The 21448-nt window shown below is 42.4% G+C and overlaps 1 protein-coding gene across 1 annotated transcript in view; it reads left to right on the forward strand.

Annotated features, from left to right (window-relative positions):
- The window catches only part of CHSY1 (chondroitin sulfate synthase 1), an 88044-nt gene extending 67872 nt beyond the window's left edge, over positions 1–20172 (forward strand). Inside the window, exon 3 of the mRNA XM_082255962.1 lies at positions 18509–20172. Coding sequence (XP_082112088.1) covers positions 18509–20101 — 1593 coding nt within the window. The 3' untranslated portion in view covers positions 20102–20172. The remainder of the gene's footprint in view (positions 1–18508) is intronic.
- Positions 20173–21448: the final 1276 nt, after the last annotated feature.

Consider the following 21448-nt stretch of genomic DNA (forward strand, 5'->3'; position numbering starts at 1 on the left):
CTAGGCATTCTTATGCCTGCACCCTCGTAGCTGTTTATCTGCAGTGTGATCTGACTTGCTAGTCTTGGGCCCCTTGGAAACTCTATTTTTCATCCCTCTGGAGTATCGGATAGGATTGGATGAAAACACAGGTGGTCCATTTTCATCTCCTCTCCCATAGAGGAGAGCGGGGCTCTGACAGCTCTGACTATGCAAAGTAAGCGGAGACAGAGCTGCCATCCGCCTGCTCAGCGGGAATTGGTGATCGATCCCTGCTGAGCAAAACGGAGTCTGCCAGACAGAGCCCGCGTGAAAGGACCCTTGGGAGATTTGGAGATGCCATTACAGTGCTGCTTATCGTTCTCGCTGAAGGTTCTGTCATGAGTAAGCAAAACCTTGCCTCTACCAAGATGGCGTCCTTTACACCTATACAATGTCAGGAATGGCAGGTTGATAATGGGTGGTAATGATCAACTGCAGGGAAACAATAGGCATGCCAGATTTTTTAGTCCTTGACCATCTGCCTACCTTTTTTTGGAACCGGTTCCAGAGTTCATTTCATCTTGAGAGCTCACACCGAGGTGCTTTTCGAGCTAAAGAAGCTCACGAAAACCTATTCACAATGCTTTCACATGCTGGTGGGGCGGTGGAAAAAAAAAACCCTGCAAGCACCATCTTTGGAGCATATTTGGCGCACTAAATAAAAGCGTCTCAAAAACACCCCTCTCCATTAAAAGCGCTGCCAAAGCACTCAGCATTTTATGGACTGTTTTCAAGCGCCTCAAGGTGCACACATCGCATAATATAGAAAAAAAATGCCTATTATGCACTCAGTTCCCAATTCTGTGCACCTACTGTGGTGAGCACTGCAGTCTTCGGGTCTTGTGTAGAGTAGCTGCACTTCTGCTTATGGCGCTTTTCCACTGCATGGAACTGAACGGTTCGGCTCGCTTTTGCGATTTTCCACTGCATGGTTCGGTGTGGGAACGGTGCGGTGTTGGAACGGTGCGGTGGCGCTTTACCACTACATGGAACTGAACGGTACGGCTCGCTTAAACAGTACCACCTCGATTGTGGTTCCAAGAGGGCCATACCGGTACCATATCCCACAATCCTTTGCATGCAGCCTTGACTGTTTGTCACTACTAGCCACTGATTGGTCAGAGAATCGTTGTTATCCCACCCACTTACTAATAGTGGAAAAGCAAACCGTTCCAACACCATGCGGTACCATGCAGTGAAAAACCAAGCCGAGCCGGTACTTGCAGTGGAAAAGTGCCATTAATAAAAATGGGGTCATTCTCTTGGCTTTGCCACCATTCACAGGACACCTTGATAATATTTTCAATGAATACAAGGCATTCTCTGATTTGATGAGGTGGAGTGACGACATCCACGCCCCATAAGAAGACCATGGCGATCACTCTTGTAGCAGCAGTGACTACAATGAGTCTCCTCTTCCTCACTGGTCCCACGTGTATGGAATTTGGAATATCTAAATTGGTCCAAGCTGTAACTATATGCAATAAAGCGGGACAACCAGGTATGTTTAACAGACCAAAAGGAAGCAAATCAGATGTTCGTCTTCGGGGTTTAAGGGCTAGCTGATATCCTTTACAAGGCTTCTCATTGGTGGCAGACACTGATGGCTGGTTTTTATTATACGATCCATGCATCCCATCTATTCAGCTGAAACCATTGTATCCAGTTAATGCAAGTTTTTTTTTTTTTTTTTTTCACAGTAGCGCATAGAAACTTGAAACCACAAGCCGATGTGAAATGACACGTGTCGAGCAGTGTTTTGCGTTTTTTTTTCTCGGAAAAGCCAGGAAATGAGATGTTTCCCCCTTCTAGTATAAATAAACCTTACTGGACAGAGAAATCTGTATTAGGACCTGGTTTCCCTTTGTATATAGGAACTGGCACGCGTTACCCATTGTTCAGATTCTAGAGAGCGCTGTTTTTCCGCTCTCGCTTCTTGAAGTCTACGCTGCAGTGTTTTCGGCTTTATCTTCTGACTTGTACAGAGCCGAAATCCATCCACAATAAAGTAGAGCCCGGAGGCAGACTTCTAAACCTCACACGCTGCATGTTATAGATATCATTACACACAGTCTTTGATGGAGGAGCTGGGGGGGGGGGGGGTAGATTTGAGAAAATGTGGCACATGTCTTTGCTGCTTTTCTAGTTTGTTCCAGGGGGGTTAGGCCACCTCTGGCTCCTCCGATTTCAAACCAACGGCCTTCAAATGTGGACTGTGACTGCAGCTGATTACTACAATTCCTTGTGTGCTCCTGCTAAGCCGGGGTGTTCTGCATTTCTTCTCTCCTCCATTTCTCTTTGCACAGGGACTCCGAGAACAGAAGGAGCCATTGGCTCTTGCTGCTGTCAGTCAAATATCGAGGAAGCAGGGGGTTGGGGCCAGGCTGTGTTGTGTGCACAGCTCAGGAGTGAGCACGCACTGTGTGCCTCTAGTGGGTGGCTTGCTATGGGGGCACATGCAGAAGAGGAGGAGCCAATATTGCTGGAAGGTGGTTTTGGGGCTGCTCCTCTGTGTATTACATTTGCACAGAGCAGGCAAGTATAACATGTCTTATTTTAAAAGTGCCTTTAGTAGCACTTTGTCCCTTTCTCTCCCCCCCCCCCCCCCCCCCCAGCTTTTCAGTGTACCAATTATGTACTTTTGCAAAAGTAGAACCGCTTTCCATTTATTCTACACACCCTTACCACCTCACTGTCTTCATGGATCTTTCCAAAACATGTATCCATTACTTCTGCCTTACTTCCTGGGCAGACTATAGGTCCTGACACAGGAAGGAGGAAGGAGTTGACCAGCTGACCTCATTAGCACACACCCTCCATCCACACATTTCCACGTGCATGTTTTTAAATGAAATGAAATGCAATCATTCACTGATCACCCGTCTCACTATCTCACTAAATACACAGGCATCAAATTAACCCCCCCTTAACTTTAACTTGCATAGCCATAAAAAAACGAGTATGCCTTGAAACTTTGAACCATGTACACAATGACTGATTGGGTGATGCACCTCATTTAGTTTATTGGTTAGATGAATGAATAAAACTCATCACGAAAGTTCAAATAGTCGTGTGTAATGCTGATCTGCAGCAGTTGCAGAACTGTACACATATATATATATATATATATATATATATATATATATATATATATATATATATATATATATATATATATATATATACACAACAAATTAAGACCTATAAGTAAATGACAGGTTGCATCTTGAGAACTCGACGCGTTTCGTGAGTCAACACTCACTTCCTCAGGCGTAAGTGCAAGTGGCTTCATCTGTAAAGTAAATGTCAGTATGGGATATATGCCACAATTAAAAAAAATATTATGGTACAGACCTCAAGAGCCCTCGTACAGGACCTAGAACTTACAAATCCGCTATAATTGAATGCACACGGCAATGGTTCCATAGATCATTTTATTTTGAAGTGTGCAGGAAATTGGAGGTGAGAGAACATCCTATGAGGAGCAGAGAGATGGTGTTGAAAACAGGAGAAGTGTGCCCTGGGTTCTGTAGAGTTCACCATACAGTACACAATCCCGATTTTGTGCAATCTCTACTTTAGATCTCCCATCAGATGTAGGATAGATGGAGTGTTTGCCAATGAGGTCATCTGGTCACCCCTTCCTGTTCATGACCTGTAGTCTGTCCAGGAAGTAAGGCAGAAGTAATGAGTGTTTTTTTGAAATATCCATGAAGTGAGGTTAGCCTGTGTAAAATGGAAAGCGTTTTTATTTATTTTTACTTTTTTTTTTTTTTTTTTTTTTTTTTTTTACATTAATCCTATATTGGTATATGGGGGGATCTGGAAGTTTAAAAAAAAAAAAAAAAAAAAAAAGTGAACTTAGCCTTAAAGGCCTATACAGGAAATTGGCTTTTATCAAGAAACTACAGATAGGCTAGGATATGCTTTCTGTGTTTTTTATGAAAGATTTGAATGAATGTCTGCAACAGGCAGAATGAAAGTGTGTTTTTTTTTTTTTTTTTTTTTTTTTTTTTTTTTTTTAGCAGTATTTAAAAAAAAAAAAAAATCATAGGGCTCTAAATACAACTTTATAAGATGCCTCTATATTTAGTGATAAGCAGCAAACGTTCCATCTAGTGGAATGCTAATTGTAGGATGAAGATCGAATGTTGTGGTTTGATGGTCGTCCCACAATTCTGAGAAGATAAGTGATACTGAAAAGAGTGAATGGGGTGTGTGAATTTTTGTCCAGGAAACCTCAAGCCCATCTGCTGTGCTGGACAGGAAACTTTTCCTTTTTCACAGCAATGCAAAAACTATTCTTGGGCACGGGCCCTAACTGTGTGGCCAGCAACAGATGGTATGCAGGAGGACATGGCAGACGTGGGTCTGTAAATACAGCTCAGAATACTTTATTATATGGAAGGCACAATTGCTACGTCTGGCCTTTTTTGTGTGACACGTGTCATCTGAAATGCTGCTATAAAGTCATTGCTACCAGATTCCAAAAAAAATGAAATTGCTTCCATTTCTGTATTTCTGGGTCCTGGTACCTTTTTTTTTTTTTTTTTATAGTTGTGTTGGAAGTGAAGTTGAACAAATTTCTGGTAATTTCAAACCTAGAGCTGGCCATACTCCGCTTTTGAGTAGGCCAACTCCTGCTGGCTTGGCATAAATTCAGTGTACGCCCCTTTCGCCACCACTCTGTTCGACAAAAGTTACACCTTCAGTCGACTTCAAGCCTGTTGGAAAATTGTTGGCTGAACAGCGTCTGTGCAGTCTGATGCAGGAGCTGTGTGTGTATTCTGGCAGCCGGTGGTGCCTGGCTGTCCAAATACGATTGCCCTGGCCGCCGTGGCGATTGGGACTGCTGCCCTGGCCGCCGTGGCGATTGGGACTGCTGCCCTGGCCGCCGTGGCGATTGGGACTGCTGCCCTGGCTGAGAAAGGGTTAAAGAAGTTCACCTTCGGGAACATGTTACATGTTCCATTCAAAAGATTTATTAAAGAACCGGCTTCTAGATTAATGCAAATTTTGTCAAGCCCTGGCAGTGTCCTGTTGGCGTATATGGAGAAATCTGTTAGATTTCGTTCAGCCTGCAGATTGAATGAAAATCTGTGTGTGGGCAGCTGATGGCTGAGTTCAGGTGAGTGACACCCGTTCTGCATGTAGCCTGCGTTTATTTCCCCCGGAAGACTGCCTATGGAGGGGGATGCTGCTGCCTGCGTTGGGATTTGTGCACCCACTCCTGCAAGCGTCACATTTTGACACATGGCTGTGTCTGCATCCATCTCTATAGGCTACACATGGCTGTGTCTGCATCCATCTCTATAGGCTACACATGGCTGTGTCTGCATCCATCTCTATAGGCTACACATGGCTGTGTCTGCATCCATCTCTATAGGCTACACATGGCTGTGTCTGCATCCATCTCTATAGGCTACACATGGCTGTGTCTGCATCCATCTCTATAGGCTACACATGGCTGTGTCTGCATCCATCTCTATAGGCTACACATGGCTGTGTCTGCATCCATCTCTATAGGCTACACATGGCTGTGTCTGCATCAATCTCTATAGGCTACAGATGGCTGTGTCTGCATCCATCTCTATAGGGTACACATGGCTGTGTCTGCATCCATCTCTATAGGCTACACACAGCGAAGGGTGGATGCAGATGCAATAACAAACATGGCCTGCACAATGGTTCCTGGATTTTACTTATGCTGTTTAAAATATGAAGGGGAAGATTTGTTTGGTTGTAGGGACTGTTAACAATTGGCTAAGGCCCAAGATCTTCATAAACCTCTGATTTATGTCCATGTCAGCCAGTAAATCCTTTTTTGGGTATTTTTTTTTTTTTTTTTTTTAGTGATCATGATCAATTTTAACAATTTAATTTCCTTAATATTTGGAATCAAGGTTTAAAAAGCTTTAAAATCAGGTTAGTGCCGCTTCTTAATAGCACATATTTGTTTCCTATCATTGTAGTCTACTTTTTGCCAGGAAATAATGTGATTTATCTGTTCTTCCAACATTTGTGAAATAAGCTACATATTTTTTGCATTTTACTCCCCCATAGTTTGGCTTCAAAAAATCTTTCCAAAGAATTTTGTGCTTTTCATTCATGGTTTTCTTTTTCCATTCAGGGATTCTTCATTGTCACTGCGGAGTAACCTGTGCATTCATTTTCAGTTTTTTTAGTGGTTCAGTTCTTAGCTGCAAACTCAACGCTTTGTATTTTTATTTTTCTTCATAACCCCAGGATCGATCATTGTTTTGCTTTTTAGGTAAAGAATAAAAGCTTGTTGCATGGCTCTGTATGGCAGGGGTATGCAAACTGTGGCCCTCCAGCTGTTGCAAAACTGCAAATCCCATCATGCCTCTGGGTGTTGTGCTTGTGGCTGTTGGAGTCTTGCTATGCCTCATGGGACTTGTAGTTCTGCAACATCTGGAGGGCCACAGTTTGCATATTCCTGGTGTATGGCATAAATACTTAAAGGGATTGTAAAGGCAAAAGGTTTTTTTATCCTAATTTTATGCATTAAGAATATATAAAAATTTGTGTACAGCAGCCCCCTTCATTACTTGCCTGAGCCCGTCTTTATCCAGCGATGTTGCAGGAGTGTATAAATACTATAAAAAGATCCAGCTCAGCCAGTAAGTTGTGTAGCGGTAGGAAGGGTAAACCTTCTCTAAATAAATCCTGCTGTTATTTAGGAAAAAAGGCCCTCGTATAAAGAATTGAATTAAATTAGTATGAGGGTGGCCTCTAGACTAATAAACATACAATATTAAAGAGGAAGAAGCCTCAAGAGATTCATTACGGAGTGCCGTATATTAAATTACTTTATTGTAAAAAAAAAAAAAAAAATGCAAACACTATAAAAAGTGAAAATACACCACCAAATGTTTCATAAAATTGACAATGTCATAGGGGGCAGGCAGTTGCTTCACACTCCTCCTCCATTCACACACTCCTCCATTCACACACTCCTCCTCCATTCACACACTCCTCCTCCATTCACACACTCCTCCTCCATTCACACACTCCTCCTCCATTCACACACTCCTCCTCCATTCACACACTCCTCCTCCATTCACACACTCCTCCTCCATTCACACTCCTCCTCCATTCACACACTCCTCCTCCATTCACACACTCCTCCTTCATTCACACACTCCCCCCCCCTTCATTCACACACTCCCCCCCCCTTCATTCACACACTCCCCCCCCCTTCATTCACACACTCCCCCCCTTCATTCACACACTCCCCCCCCCTTCATTCACACACTCCCCCCCCTTCATTCACACACTCCCCCCCCCTTCATTCACACACTCCCCCCCCCTTCATTCACACACTCCTCCTCCATTCACACACTCCTCCTCCATTCACACACACATATATATATATTATAGTAGGATGATGCAGGTGTCTAAGCTATCTGGGACTCCCCCCCATTGGCTGAGACATGGCGTGGTTGGCTCCTGCGCCTGTCAATCAAAATATTTCAGCCAACCAGGAGAGAGGTGGGCAGGTTGCGGCTCCGTGTCTGAATGGACACAGAGCTGTGACTTGGCTTTGGTGCCCCAATAGCACGCTGCTTGCTGTGGAGGCACTTAACAGGAGGGAGGGGCCAGGAGAGCTGAAGAGGAGCCCGAGAAAAGTATCTCGGCTGCTCTTTGCAATTCCAACTGCATAGAGAAGGGAAGTATAACATTTTGGGGGGTTTTTGTTCTTGTGTGGGTGTATATGTATGTATGTGTGTGTGTATATATATATATGTGTGTGTGTGTGTATGTGTGTATGTATGTATGTATGTATATATATATATATATATATATATATATATATATATATATATATATATATATATATATATATATATATATATATATATATATATATATATATATATATATATATATATATATATATATATATTGTAAAGAGAATAAGGCATGTCTTCACATTGGTCCGTTGTGTTTAAAAAAAAAAAAAAAAAAAAAAAAAAAAAATCTTGCTTGCATTTTTGTCAGTTTAAAACCCACCTCCCGGTTGAAATGCATTGAAAATGGAGCAAGAATGCAACAATAAGAAGCACCCGTGTTATGTTTTTGAATCGCATGACCTATGAAAAACACACCATAAGCGCTGTTAAAAAGGTGGCAAAATCGCGTGTGCTTTTGGTGCCATTATCAGCACTTTTTTCTCTATAGGCAAAATGACGAAAACCTCCTTTTCGGCCTCTTGACATTTCGGTGTATATCTAATTGGGTAATGTTTGCATGGCATCACATGCTGTCCTTGTTTTTCAGTAATGTTGCGCACACACCACTTGCTCATGGGAGTTTAGGCAGTTTAGTGCAGGAATAAACAGGCTCAGTCATTTCTGCCTGGCGGGTTTGTGATGGATATAAAACCGTAACATATATTTATCATTTAATCAAGGACCAATAAAAGAGCAGTTTTTATTTCAGAGGTCCTGCACCTTTCTTTGTATTTCTCTTTTCTTCCTGAATCAGTGTTTAATTTTGGCAGCAAATTTCAATTTAGTCTTAGGACTAAAATGGCATTTTAGTTTTAGTCCCATTTTAGTCTTCTGCAAGTGTTTTAGTGTTAGTCTTATTCAGTACATTTTAGTCGACTAAAACGTCCAGTACATTTTAGTCGACTAAAACGTCCAGTACATTTTAGTCGACTAAAACGTCCTACATTATTTATGGTATTAAGCTTTGAGCATGCACCAGTATTAATTTTGGCAGCAAATTTCGATTTAGTCTTTGACTAAAATGCCATTTTAGTTTTAGTTGCATTTTAGTCATCTGAATTGTTTTAGTTTTAGTCGTATTTTAATCGACTAAAATTGATTTAATTTAGTCGACGAAAACGTTTTAGTCGCTGAAATTAACACTGTCCTGAATGTACCAACAGTGACCTGTAAACCAAACTTCTCCTTCCACCATCCCGACCTTCCTGCCCAGTGAGTGAACTTATAAGTGGGTAGATTTTTAAACCAATGTTTTACCTATCTTAATTGCTGCTCCTGGTTCCCTCCAGTGTCGGTCACATGACCAAATATGGCAAAAAGGCATTGGTGTAGCCGGTGGAACAGATATTGGTTCACTGGCCTCCTTTTGAATGTCTTGTCCTCTATGACCCAAAGGTCAGATTGCATTTTTCATTTTGTATTTTTATTTCATTGTAGATGTACATTTTTTTTAATATCCTGCAGCACTGTTCCATTTTCTTTGGATTTATTTTCTAAAAGGCACAAACTGCTGAAGGGCATCCACATGAAGAAAAACCCGTCCATATTGTGGCCAGACGCCTGGCTGCAGCTTTCCTGTTTGCTTGGACAAACGTTTCCTTCTGCTTCTCATCTCCTCTGTCCGCATTTTTCTGTAATGTCCCTGCCCTTTATAAATGTCACCCTGTTCCCTGTAAGTGCGTATGTGTGCTTTCCAAGGGCCATTTCTCCTTTTTGTTGCTGCAGGTTACTATAGTAGGCATGCAATCGGACTGATGCCCCGTACACACTCATCGATAGTTGGCCGTGAATTTTCGGCCAATGTCTGATCGGCTGATTGTCGGCTTGTTAGTATGATGCTTCCGACAACCGACTCTGACTTTTCGGCCGAACAAAATCTGGTGTGCAGGCTATAACATTTTTTGTTGGCCGTCAACACAACGGCCGATTGTTCGTCAGTCAGTACAGATTTCGGCAGACAAAAATGTGATGCGCAAGACTGGGCATGCTCAGAGAAGAAAAAACACACGGAAAGTAAACCAGCACATGACATCACTTCAAGTTGGTTTTTGTTGGCCGAGAAAATTTGTGTGCAGTCTAGGCACATTTCAACCAACACAACAACACTGAACAAAAGACGGCGATCGGTCGGCCGATAATCGTTGCGTGTGTACGAGGCATAACTTTAAAATGTTGTGGCTGAGTGTATAATTGAATATTTAGAGATTCACCTGAATGTGTGTATATAATGCCACAGCACAGTTGGCATAAATGCCTACCTGCATGGAGTTTGCATGTTCTCCCTGTGAGGGTTTCCTTCAGGTACTTAGATTTTCTCCCACATTTCAGACATTCTGGTGGTTAACTAGCTTCTGTTTAAATTGGTAGGAAGTATTCATATACCCCTAAAAAAAAAGACAGCCCTGTTTTCTACACTCTTAAACCCCTTGACGCCAGCCATACACAAATGTGGCCCTACTAGACTGGGCGGCTTTCCCTTGGGGCTGCATATTTGTGTATCTCCTAGCACAGAGACCGGGGTCTCGCCATGAGCCCCATGCCCTGGACTGATTATTGGGATCTGAAACTCGTGATTCCGGGTCACCTGATTGCTGTGATGGCCTCAGTGATCAGTCACTGTGACCCCCCCCCCCCCTCCCTCCTGGTGTTTTCTTTGTGAATGGAATAGAGAGACGTATCTCTCTCCTTGCAGAGTGTAATAATAATAATTTAAAAAAAAAAAAAATGCCTAGATCAAAGTGGGATCTGTCAGTGCCAGTGTTCGTGTTTTGGTCATGGTCAAAGGTAAGTCAGTTGTACACAAAAAAAAAAAATGTGTTTTAGACCCCCGTTCACACTGGGGCGATGCTACTTGCCGGGGCGACCTCACAGGTCACGGTGCGCAGCTCGCACCGCGACCTTGGAGCGGCCGGCACGGACTTCATATCATTGAAGTCAATGCAGGTCGCTCCAGGTCGCCCCAAAGAAGCTCCGAACCCTTTTTCTAAGTCGGAGCGACTTGTGTCGCTCCTATTAGAACAGGTCCACAGCTACTCTATGGCAGGCGACCTGTCATGTGACCAGGTCGCCTGACAGGTCGCCCCAGTGTGAACGGAGTCTTAGGCAGGTTAAAAAAAAACAAAATGGGCACAATGGTTTTTGGGCTGTACTACGGGTACAAACCACAACTAACTTGGATAACAGAAGAAAGCCACTCAGGTGAGGCAAAGCACTCCGGTGCAGGTTGGATCCGCCATCCAGTAATCAAATAGTCAACAGAGAAAGTTCGACCGCACTCAGAAGTAGATGAAAAAAATTGAGTTATATTCCCCATAAACTTGAATACATGACAATGCTTCACACAGACATGGGACAGGTTAACGCGTTTCACGATTCCACAGATCTCTTACTCATAGCCACTGGTTATGAGTAAGCGATCTGTGGAATGGTGAAACGCGTTAACCTGTCCCATGTCTGTGTGAAGCATTGTCATGTATTCAAGTTTATGGGGAATAAAACTCTTCTATTTTTCCATCTACTCCTGAGTGCGGTCGAACTTTCTCTACAAACCCCAGCTAGCACACGTGTTGTTGCTGTGATCGTTAGGAGCAGGAGAATTTAATTTTGGGTTGTTCTTTGGTGGAAGGCAGTGGTAGTACCAAGAAATATGCAGCTAAATTAAGTGTTTTTTATTTTATTTTTTCGGTTTTTTTTTTTTTTGGGGTCAGTTTTACCGAGGGGAGAAAAACACTTGAGGCCCATTACCATTTACCACCAAATGATAGTCCAATTTTGTACTGGTTGCACAAAGTAGTTGTGGCAATATATACGGTTTTACTAACGTACTTGAGCATTTAGATTTATTTTACCTTTAGGCGCGAAGGCGTTCAACAAAAATGTATGTGGCAATTTTCCCGTTTGAACTTTGTAACCTTTTTATTGCATATTAGACTTCCTAATTGCTTTGAATAACCGATGTGTTCTGCTTATCTGACCTGGCTTGGCAGCGTCTTCCAGGGTGGAGCAATTTAGGTTTAACCAGCCAGAACAAGACTCTATTGTTCAGTAGTCTTGTACACTATATTCTATAATGTACAGAATACAATCCTACTGAGTGATACATTAGAAATAACAGTCCATGCAGATCTGCGGCAGGGCAGGGTAGATCCTCAGGAAGCATTAGTCGGAGTACTTTGCTGTACAGGAGTGTCCTGGCAGAGGTTTGGTGAACTGGTGTACAGGAGTGTCCTGGCAGAGGTTTGGTGAACTGGTGTATGTTTCTGCTGCCACGCACACGTCCAGAATCCCGTACAACGTTGTCATTTGTCTGCAGCTGTCCAAGCTTAAGTGGTTAACTTGTTAGCTTTAAACTTGTGGGCAAAGGCTTGCGGTTGGCATAGGGCAATTAAGCATACGGTTTCTGCCTCCTAAAAAGAGAACTGCTAGGCACTCTTCTCCTAATTATGTGTATTGAAATTCTCACTCATGAGAAGGATTCTCAGAACCGCTTGCATGCCATCATGCCAGGATCAAGTGACTAGGTGACATCTCATTTACTCCAATGCCACATCATCAATTTCCTCTTTCTATTATTGGCAGTGAGTATATATCTTTAGCAGAGAACAAGTCTGTGTTCCAGAGAATGACTGTTCCTCCTAAAATCAGACAGTCTTGTTCCGAAGAACATGGTCAGCCACTGGATTGCAATTATCACGAGGTTTAAGCTGTGGGCTTGCGCACTGGTTGGGTGACTGGGTTGCCTTGGACTCATCCTGATGATCAACCCTGTATCGCATACTAGCTCATTATAAAGTACTTGCCTAAAAACGAAGCCCCCTCAGTGCCGACAGGATGGCAGACATGTCCTGCCGTCCTGCTTCCTGGATCTTGTCCCCCGGCCATCTGATTGGCCGGAGGCACGATTACATCACTCCCACGCAAGAGCCCGCCGTTCACGGCACTGGGATCTAAAGGGACTTTACGGGTGGCTGTTCCTTCAGAGCGAATGCGCCGATGACATCATCGGCAGTATGCCCTGTAAATATCTCATAAACTGTGCAAGTTTAGGAGATATTTATAGCGCCTATAGGTAAGCCTTAATGTAGACTTGCCTATAGGTAAATGTAAACAAAAGGGGTTTACAACCTCTTTAAACCGACCAAATTTTGATCAGTTTGGCCAGCTGTAGTATTAGAATGCAGCAGAGGAGTACAACAGCCAAGTAACTAGCATTTTCCGATGGCCTTCTCCATATTGCTTTCCTGACAGGTTTACTTTTAAGGAGTAAAATAAGTCACTGTTCTGGCATGAGCTGGTTACCTGGAGTCAGGACATACAGAATAGCTTCGCAAATATATGAAGAAACTCAATACTAGAAGCTGCTAATGGTTTATTGTGAGAGCTTTTGTTGGCTTTGGCAGGGCTGAGCAGGTGCCTAGTTTTTAACTGTATACACTTCTGCTTTTCCTGCTCCTGCCTTTGTGTAACAGAGACCAAGCCTTTCACTCCACTTGCTTCAGGTACATTGAACAGATTTCTAGAAGTTTGCACTGGAGTCTGGGTGTGCCATTATGCAACTATGTATGCCGTTACAGCACCCTTCTCATAAATAAACTTTAAGTAATTATATGGTGTGCACATTCATATTACTGTAATGGGTTTTGTCTTTTCAGAAATTACATTTTGAACCCTTGGCTCACTGTGCTGAGGACACGAACGGATAATGACATTTGTTTGTTTTTTTTTTTCTTGCTAGTCAGACCTACTTGAAGTGGTAACTTTCTCGAAATATGGTTGATCTCATGGTGGACATCATGCAGTAGTGGTGATGGGTATTGCACACGGGCTGTTCAGTTTCTGAGCAGAGGAGTGTGTGGAGTCTGCTTACTTCTGCATGGAATAAATTTGGTTGCTTTGCATCAGTTATGCTCAACCATGGGTCCTCCCAGAAGTTATTAGGGGTTTCAATAAATATATTGCATGTTCTCCTTGTGCGTACATGGGGTTCCTCGCACTCTCTAAATGCATGCTGGTAGGTTAATTGGATCTTGTCAAAATAAGCCCTATTGTGTGCATGTATGTGAGTTAGGGACCTTGGATTGAAAGCTCCTTGAGGGCAGAGACAAATGTGAATGTGCAAAATATATGTGAATGTGTAATCCGCCAATGGTGGGGCGCGATGCCTCTCGCTGACGCCGATGGTGGGGCGCGATGCCTCTCGCTGACGCCGATGGTGGGGCGCGATGCCTCTCGCTGACGCCGATGGTGGGGCGCGATGCCTCTCGCTGGCGCCGATGGGGGGAGCGCGATGCCTCTCGCTGGCGCCGATGGTGGGGCGCGATGCCTCTCGCTGACGCCGATGGTGGGGCGCGATGCCTCTCGCTGGCGCCGATGGTGGGGCGCGATGCCTCTCGCTGGCGCCGATGGGGGGAGCGCGATGCCTGTCGCTGACGCCGATGGCGGGGCGCCAGATGCCTGTCGCTGACGCCGATGGCGGGGCGCCAAATTCCTGTCGCTGACGCCGATGGCGGGGCGCCAAATTCCTGTCGCTGACGCCGATGGCGGGGCGCCAAATTCTCTCACTGACGCCGATGGCGGGGCGCCAAATTCTCTCACTGACGCCGATGGCGGGGCGCCAAATTCTCTCACTGACGCCAGTGGTGGGGCGCTATTTTTTACTCCACTGGCCAAACTCCGGCCCTCCTAAATTCTAAAGGACCGTGAACTTGGCGCTTTTTTCGAAAGTTTGGAGACCCCTGACAGATAATTAACCAAAATAAAAGAAAGATGAACAGCATCCTTTTGCCCTCCCCTACCCTGGAATGAAGACCCCTGTCTGGGCAAGGAGAGAATGACAAGCACCTCAGAGAATCAAGCCGTAGGTTCTTTTCAAAGCACCCGACCACCATTGACTCCCCGGGTTATCAGGAAAAATCAACAAACTAATCTTCCCATGGTGGACATTGGGTCCACCCAAAAAAAAAAGCGAGGGAGGCCCCCAAACTGAACTTCCTGCTTATGATCTTGCTTCTAATTTTTCTTTTGTATAGGCACCTGGTCAATGCTGAATAAAGCCAGGATTTGTAGTTTTCTTCATATAGGGTACAGAGTAGTGACCTCTTATATTTGTCACCTGTAGAATGTGCTTCTAAAGAATAACTGCATCTAAATGTCCTTTTCCAGGCAAAGAGGAGCATGATCATGTCCTCTATAATAAACCACCACATATTGCTTGCACTTATGCATTGATAACCCAGTGAACATGAGGCCTTGTTCATTGAAGTATGCTAAGCTAGAGTCTGACTCTGTAGTACAATCTCCGACTGTGATGAAATCCTATGGGATTCTCCACAGGCAGGATGCCAAATTTTTCTATAAACCGGGTCTTCTATTAGAGCCCGGTTTGACCGATACATTGAGCGCTCACTGGCAGGGGTTTGTCTTCATTAAAACTCAAGAACACAACACACACTCTTTCAGTCGCTTTGCTGGAAAGCAGCCAGTGAAGTCCACAACAGCTGGACCACAAACATTCAACCTTTAATGGATGGGAGAACTTTAAGGCTTTCACAGATCCTGGGTAAACAGAAGATGGAGGCGGCTCCGTGTCCTTTTTTTGGATCAACTCTTAATTTTGAAAAGGCTAAGAAGTGTATAAAAAAAAATGCTTTAACAGTAAACATCTATTGGAAAAATCAAATTTTAAATATGGATGAAATTGTGTTTTTAATTAAAACCTTCCTCTCACTCATGTCTATCTTTGACCCTTTAAACAGTGTTTTGCTATAAAATGGTTACTTATACCATTCTATGATTTATTACAGAAGAACTCTAGTTTAGCATTTTAAATTCTTATTTTTATTGAATGAGAATATTTATATCAAACATTCTAGCAAGTGGGAAGGCTCGGGCATTTTGGTATTTGGTGCAGTTCTGCTTGTTTAACTTGTTGGACACGATCGGTGCCAATTTGTTCTCCCAATACTATGGCTCTTCATAGGAGAAATCCAAAGAGTACTTGGTTTAGCCCCCTAAATCTCAAATGGGTTTAAGCAGAACTAAAATCACAGGAACTTACCTGAGGCAGGCCATAGATGTGATTTCTTAATGGGGGAGGGGGGGGGGATCCCTTCCATGGAGCTATTTTGTTTTATTTTTTTTCCTGGCGTGGGGAGCCGACCCTGCTGGAGGAACACAATGATTGACATACTGGTTGTACCAAAGTATCGATGTAGTGAATTGGGCAGGGTTGACAAATTTGCCTGAAATTTAGGAGCCAGCTAAAAAAGTTAGGAGCCAGTTTTTTTTTTTTTTTTAAACTAACAACCAAACTTTAATAAAACGGAAACTAAATTTACACACAAAGACTATATATATATATATATATAAATTTCTCATAATTGAAAATTTTTTTTTTTTATTAATTTAAAAAAATTAATAACCACACTCCCTGTCCACTTACCTTTAAACAAAAGTAACTGGATAGGGAGATGAAGCCTGCAAAAACTTCCCTCTCATCTCCTCTTTGGAAGGAGATGGGAAGGCATTAAGAACAAGGCAGTGGAAACAGTCATTACTCCCGGCCACCACAAGAGGGCGCCAGTTCCCCATTGGAAGCCTCATCTCACAGAAGAAGGCCGAAAAGCCGGGGCCTCAATTTTTGGACGGCGCGAAAGTCCGTGCACTCAGGGAGGAGGTGGGGGCAAAAAGGACAGGGCACCCCAGGCGCCAGGTCGCTAATTCTAGTCGCAAATGCGACCTCGCGCCTGGGGTTTGTCGAGCCCTGGAATTGGGTACAATCAGCCTGTCCATAGATTGTTTGAATCTTAGCTGGTCCCTGCTGAACTGACCAAGATTCGAACTATGGCCAGCCTGAGTTGCAATAGTCTGATGCCTACAAGGTCCAGCAATCTTCTCCCTGTGTTCTTCTGGGTGCCAGTCTTCATCTTCTGGCCGGTGCTGAATGTCACTCCCTGGATATAGGCGGCCAGGGTAGTGTGTGTGTGTGTGTGTGTGTGTGTGTGTGTGTAAATATAATACACACATATACATATATATATATATATATATATATATATATATATATATATGTATATATGTGTGTGTGTATATATATATATATATGTATATGTATATGTATATGTATATATGTGTATATATATATATATATGTGTATGTGTGTGTGTATATGTGTGTGTGTGTGTGTGTGTGTGTATATATATATATATATATATATATATATATATGTGTATATATGTATATATGTGTGTATATATATATATATATATATATATATATATATATATATATATATATATATATATATATATATATATATATATATATATATATATATATATATATATATATATATATGTGTATGTGTGTGTGTGTATATGTGTGTGTGTGTGTATATATATATATATATATATATATATATATATATATATGTGTATATATATCTACAATTAACAGTAGGGTTTTTATTCCCCTAAACTAGGAGTCTAAGAGCTCTTTCACACGGACGTTCCGTATATCACCCCATCCGTTTGCGGGTGATGTACGGACATAATGCTGGTCAGTTCTGTACGGTTTTTCGGAGCGGAATAGAACCCTATTTTTCTTCCGTTAAAAAAACGGAAAGGAAGCAAAATCGGATGTCAGCGGTGTCATCCGCAATCCCCATAGACTAACATTACATTATGTCTGTATGTCATCCGTGTCCGTAAAAAAAAAAGCCTCAGCGGACAAAACCGGAGCGGCCGTGTGAAGGAGGCCTAAAGTTGGTGTGCAATGTGGTTAAAAATTGCTTTCAAGTTAAATGGACTTTTAGGGTCAACAATACAGGGCACCAATCTGATTTACGAAGCAACGCCATCTTTAAAGAGTGTCAGGGAAGGAGAAAAGTACAGTGAAACTTTAGTCAAATGTGATGTTACTGTTTTTAAAATCCAGTAGTACTCACCCTGCTCTGCACATGCTCAGTTGCTCTCTATTTTTGGCATTGTGCAGAAATTCACAGCCACTAGAGACTGATCTGCTGACGGCTTAAAGATTTACTACTGCTCAGGGGCTCTGAGTTTCAGCAAAATGGCACAGAAATACCAATGCTGGTGGCAGCTTTACAGCGCAAGTTAATTTGGTAGCATAATTTGCTGAACATTTTTATCAAGTTTTAGGTAGTTTCCACTTTAAAAATCCACTCCTTGCCTGCTATAATCTGTCGTTTTTTTTGTAAATACCTCTGATTAATCTTTGGGCTTTCTCAGAACTAGATTGCGCACAAGTCTTTTTTTTTTTTTTTTTTTTTTTTCCCCCTCCCGCTTCTTGGTTGTCCCTTTAAGCATTATCTGATGGATTCCATACATTCCTGCTGAAGTTCAAATACTTTTAAAAATATTTATAACGTAATCTGGTCCATATTTGTCCAAAGCAATTTTAGATTTCAGAATTAAAGGGTAAATATCTTAATATTACGGCTGTCCTCTAGTTTCACATATTAGGCTTTTACTCTACAATCTGTGACATAACTTGTGACATAACTTTCCATTAAGGGGCACATTAAGCAGCCATAATATAATTGACCGAATAGAAAGAAAGTAAAGTTTTCAGCCTGTGAAATGATTCACACTTTAAACATTTCCTTTTCTTTTCCTGTATATGGGGAAAAGCTGTAAACATATTGTATGTACATATAAGCATTGCGTTAAAGCATGTCTGAAATTGAACTCTTGTCCTTTTTTTTTCCCTTCCAGATGCAGCAGCTGTTTTATGAAAACTATGAGCAGAACAAGAAGGGGTATATTCAGGACGTGCATAACAGCAAGATCCACAGAGCCATCACTCTACATCCTAATAAGAATCCAGCATACCAGTATCGACTTCACAGCTACATGCTGAGCCGCAAAATAGCAGATCTACGCTACCGCACAATCCAGCTTCACCGGGAAATCGTGTTGATGAGCAAATACAGCAACACTGAGGTCCACAAAGACGATTTTCAGCTTGGTATAGCTCCGTCATTCATGAGGTACCAGCCACGCCAGCGGGAGGAGATTTTGGAATGGGAGTTTCTCACCGGCAAGTATTTGTATTCAGCAGCTGATGGGCAGCCCCCAAGGCGCGGAATGGATGCTTCGCAAAAAGAAGCGCTAGATGATATTGTAATGCAGGTCATGGAGATGATAAATGCGAATGCCAAGACTAGAGGCCGTATTATTGACTTTAAGGAGATCCAGTATGGTTACCGTAGGCTGAACCCTCTTTATGGTGCGGAATATGTTTTAGACCTGCTCCTGCTCTACAAAAAGCACAAGGGCAAGAAAATGACTGTACCTGTGAGGAGACATGCCTACCTCCAACAAACCTTCAGTAAGATTCAGTTCAAGGAGCATGAAGAGATTGATGCTAAAGAGCTGGCGAATAGAATAAACCAAGATTCCGGCTCCTTGTCTTTCCTTTCCAATTCTCTGAAGATGTTTGTTTCATTCCAGCTCACTTCTTCAAAGACTGAACACAAGGAGCCCAAGGAAAAGAAGGTGAACATTCTGGTTCCATTATCCGGGCGCTTTGAAATGTTCAGTAGGTTCATGGCCAATTTTGAAAAGACTTGCCTCCTTACCAACCAAAATGTGAAGCTCGTTGTTTTGCTGTTCAATTCGAACTCCAATCCCGACAAGGAGAAACAAGTCGACCTCATGAGAGATTATCGGGTTAAATATCCAAAGGCAGACATGCAAATATTGCCGGTGACTGGGGAGTTTTCTAGAGCATTGGCCTTGGAAGTTGGATCTTCTCAGTTTAGCAACGATTCTTTGCTCTTCTTTTGCGATGTGGATTTGGTGTTCACCACGGAGTTTCTTCAGCGTTGTAGAGCCAACACTATCTTAGGACAACAAATATATTTTCCAATTATCTTCAGCCAATATGATCCCAAGATTGTTTATGCTGGGAAGGTTCCGAGCGACAATCATTATGCATTTACGCAAAAAACTGGATTTTGGAGGAACTATGGCTTTGGTATTACTTGTGTTCATAAGGGAGACCTCCTTCATGCTGGAGGATTTGACGTTTCTATACAGGGATGGGGACTGGAGGACGTGGACCTTTTTAATAAAGTAGTACAAGCAGGTTTGAAGACTTTTAGAAGCCAGGAGGCTGGTGTGGTTCACGTACACCATCCGGTGTTTTGCGACCCAAATCTCGATCCTAAGCAATACAAAATGTGTTTGGGGTCCAAAGCATCAACGTACGGTTCTACCCAGAGACTGGCAGAACTATGGCTTGAAAAAAATGACCCAGCCTTTGGCAAAACCACTCACAAAAATGATTCTGTGAGGACAGCCTGATAAGCCAGCATAGCTGGCCCACAATGAACTTTTTCATAGCCATCTAATTTATTTTTGGTTTGTTTTATTTGTTTTTTCCAAAAATCCTTTTTTTTTAAGTAGCTAAGGAAACAATAGTTTTTATTTTATTATTATTTTTTTTTTTTTTTTTTTTTTTTGAGGCGCTCTGCTCCCTAATGAACTTTTTGGACAAAAACAAATGTGATCAGTATTTGCCTTTCAAACATTGCAATACAACAACTTGAAGCTTTTTATGTACAGATCCCTGTTTGTCACATTCCATGATGTCCTTTTTCTGTCCTTCCCTAGTCCCCCTTCTGCAACATAGTGAGTATGGCCAGTAGACCCTGCACTGTACCTGGGGTATCTCCGGTTTGTTCGCCCCCAATATCAATCCATCGTTTTTGGTTTTTTTTTTTTCCTAAACCACCGTTTGTTACAGGCATTAAAAATTACAACAAAGAGCCTTGATATTTGAAATTTCTGGTTTTAAAGCCAGCATTTGAGGATGTATTGTGTTATTGACATCATGGTACGAACCTTGGCCCCTCTTTGTCTCAATGCTTTTACCAGTAAGGTTTTCCTTTTGCATAAATGTAAAGATGTATGTAAAATATTAGCGCCCCCCCCCCCCAGGTTGTCTTCAATATGCCTCTCTAAGGGTCTTTTGAATGTACAATTTTTTTTGTAAATCTGTCTACCAATTTGCTGCTCCTTTTTTAGTATTCAAAAGTCATAAGGCTTTAAAGTGGTTGTAAACCCTTACATATACAGTAAACCCCCCTCCATTGCGGGGGTTACGTTTCCGGACCCAGCCGCGAAAAGTGAAAATCCGCGAAATAGAAAAACCCTATTAAAATGCATTGTAGGCATGGTTTTTTTTTTTTAATGTCACTGTACGTGTAAAAGCATTTTAAGGTCTTTAAACACACTTTTAAAACAATAGAAACTCATTTAAACACATAAAAGATACTGAGAGACATAGCAACAGCTATGGAAAACACAAAAATATTTCATTTTTAATTTATATAGTAAAATAACATTACAAAAAATATACCGGGACCGCAAAAACTGAACCGCGATGGAGCGGGGGTTTACTGTACTCACTGAAGAGACTATTCTCTGGTGAGACAGAGCTGAAGCCGTTTTTACAGCCTTTTTCTCCTCCAGCCTTCTAAAGTTCACAGATCAAAGGCTATTTTTTTAGCTCCAGAAAGCGGGGGGGGGGGGGATCACAGTGCACAACATAGAGCAGGGAACTGTGTGTAATCTGAGACTTGAGTGGAGAGCATTGACACACCCCTCTCTAAAAGTCTCATAGGGAAGCATGCACAGCTGGGGCTGTCA

This window comes from Pelophylax lessonae, assembly GCF_965119305.1.
Source record: "Pelophylax lessonae genome assembly, chromosome: 4".
In the NCBI taxonomy this organism is placed as follows: domain Eukaryota; kingdom Metazoa; phylum Chordata; class Amphibia; order Anura; family Ranidae; genus Pelophylax; species Pelophylax lessonae.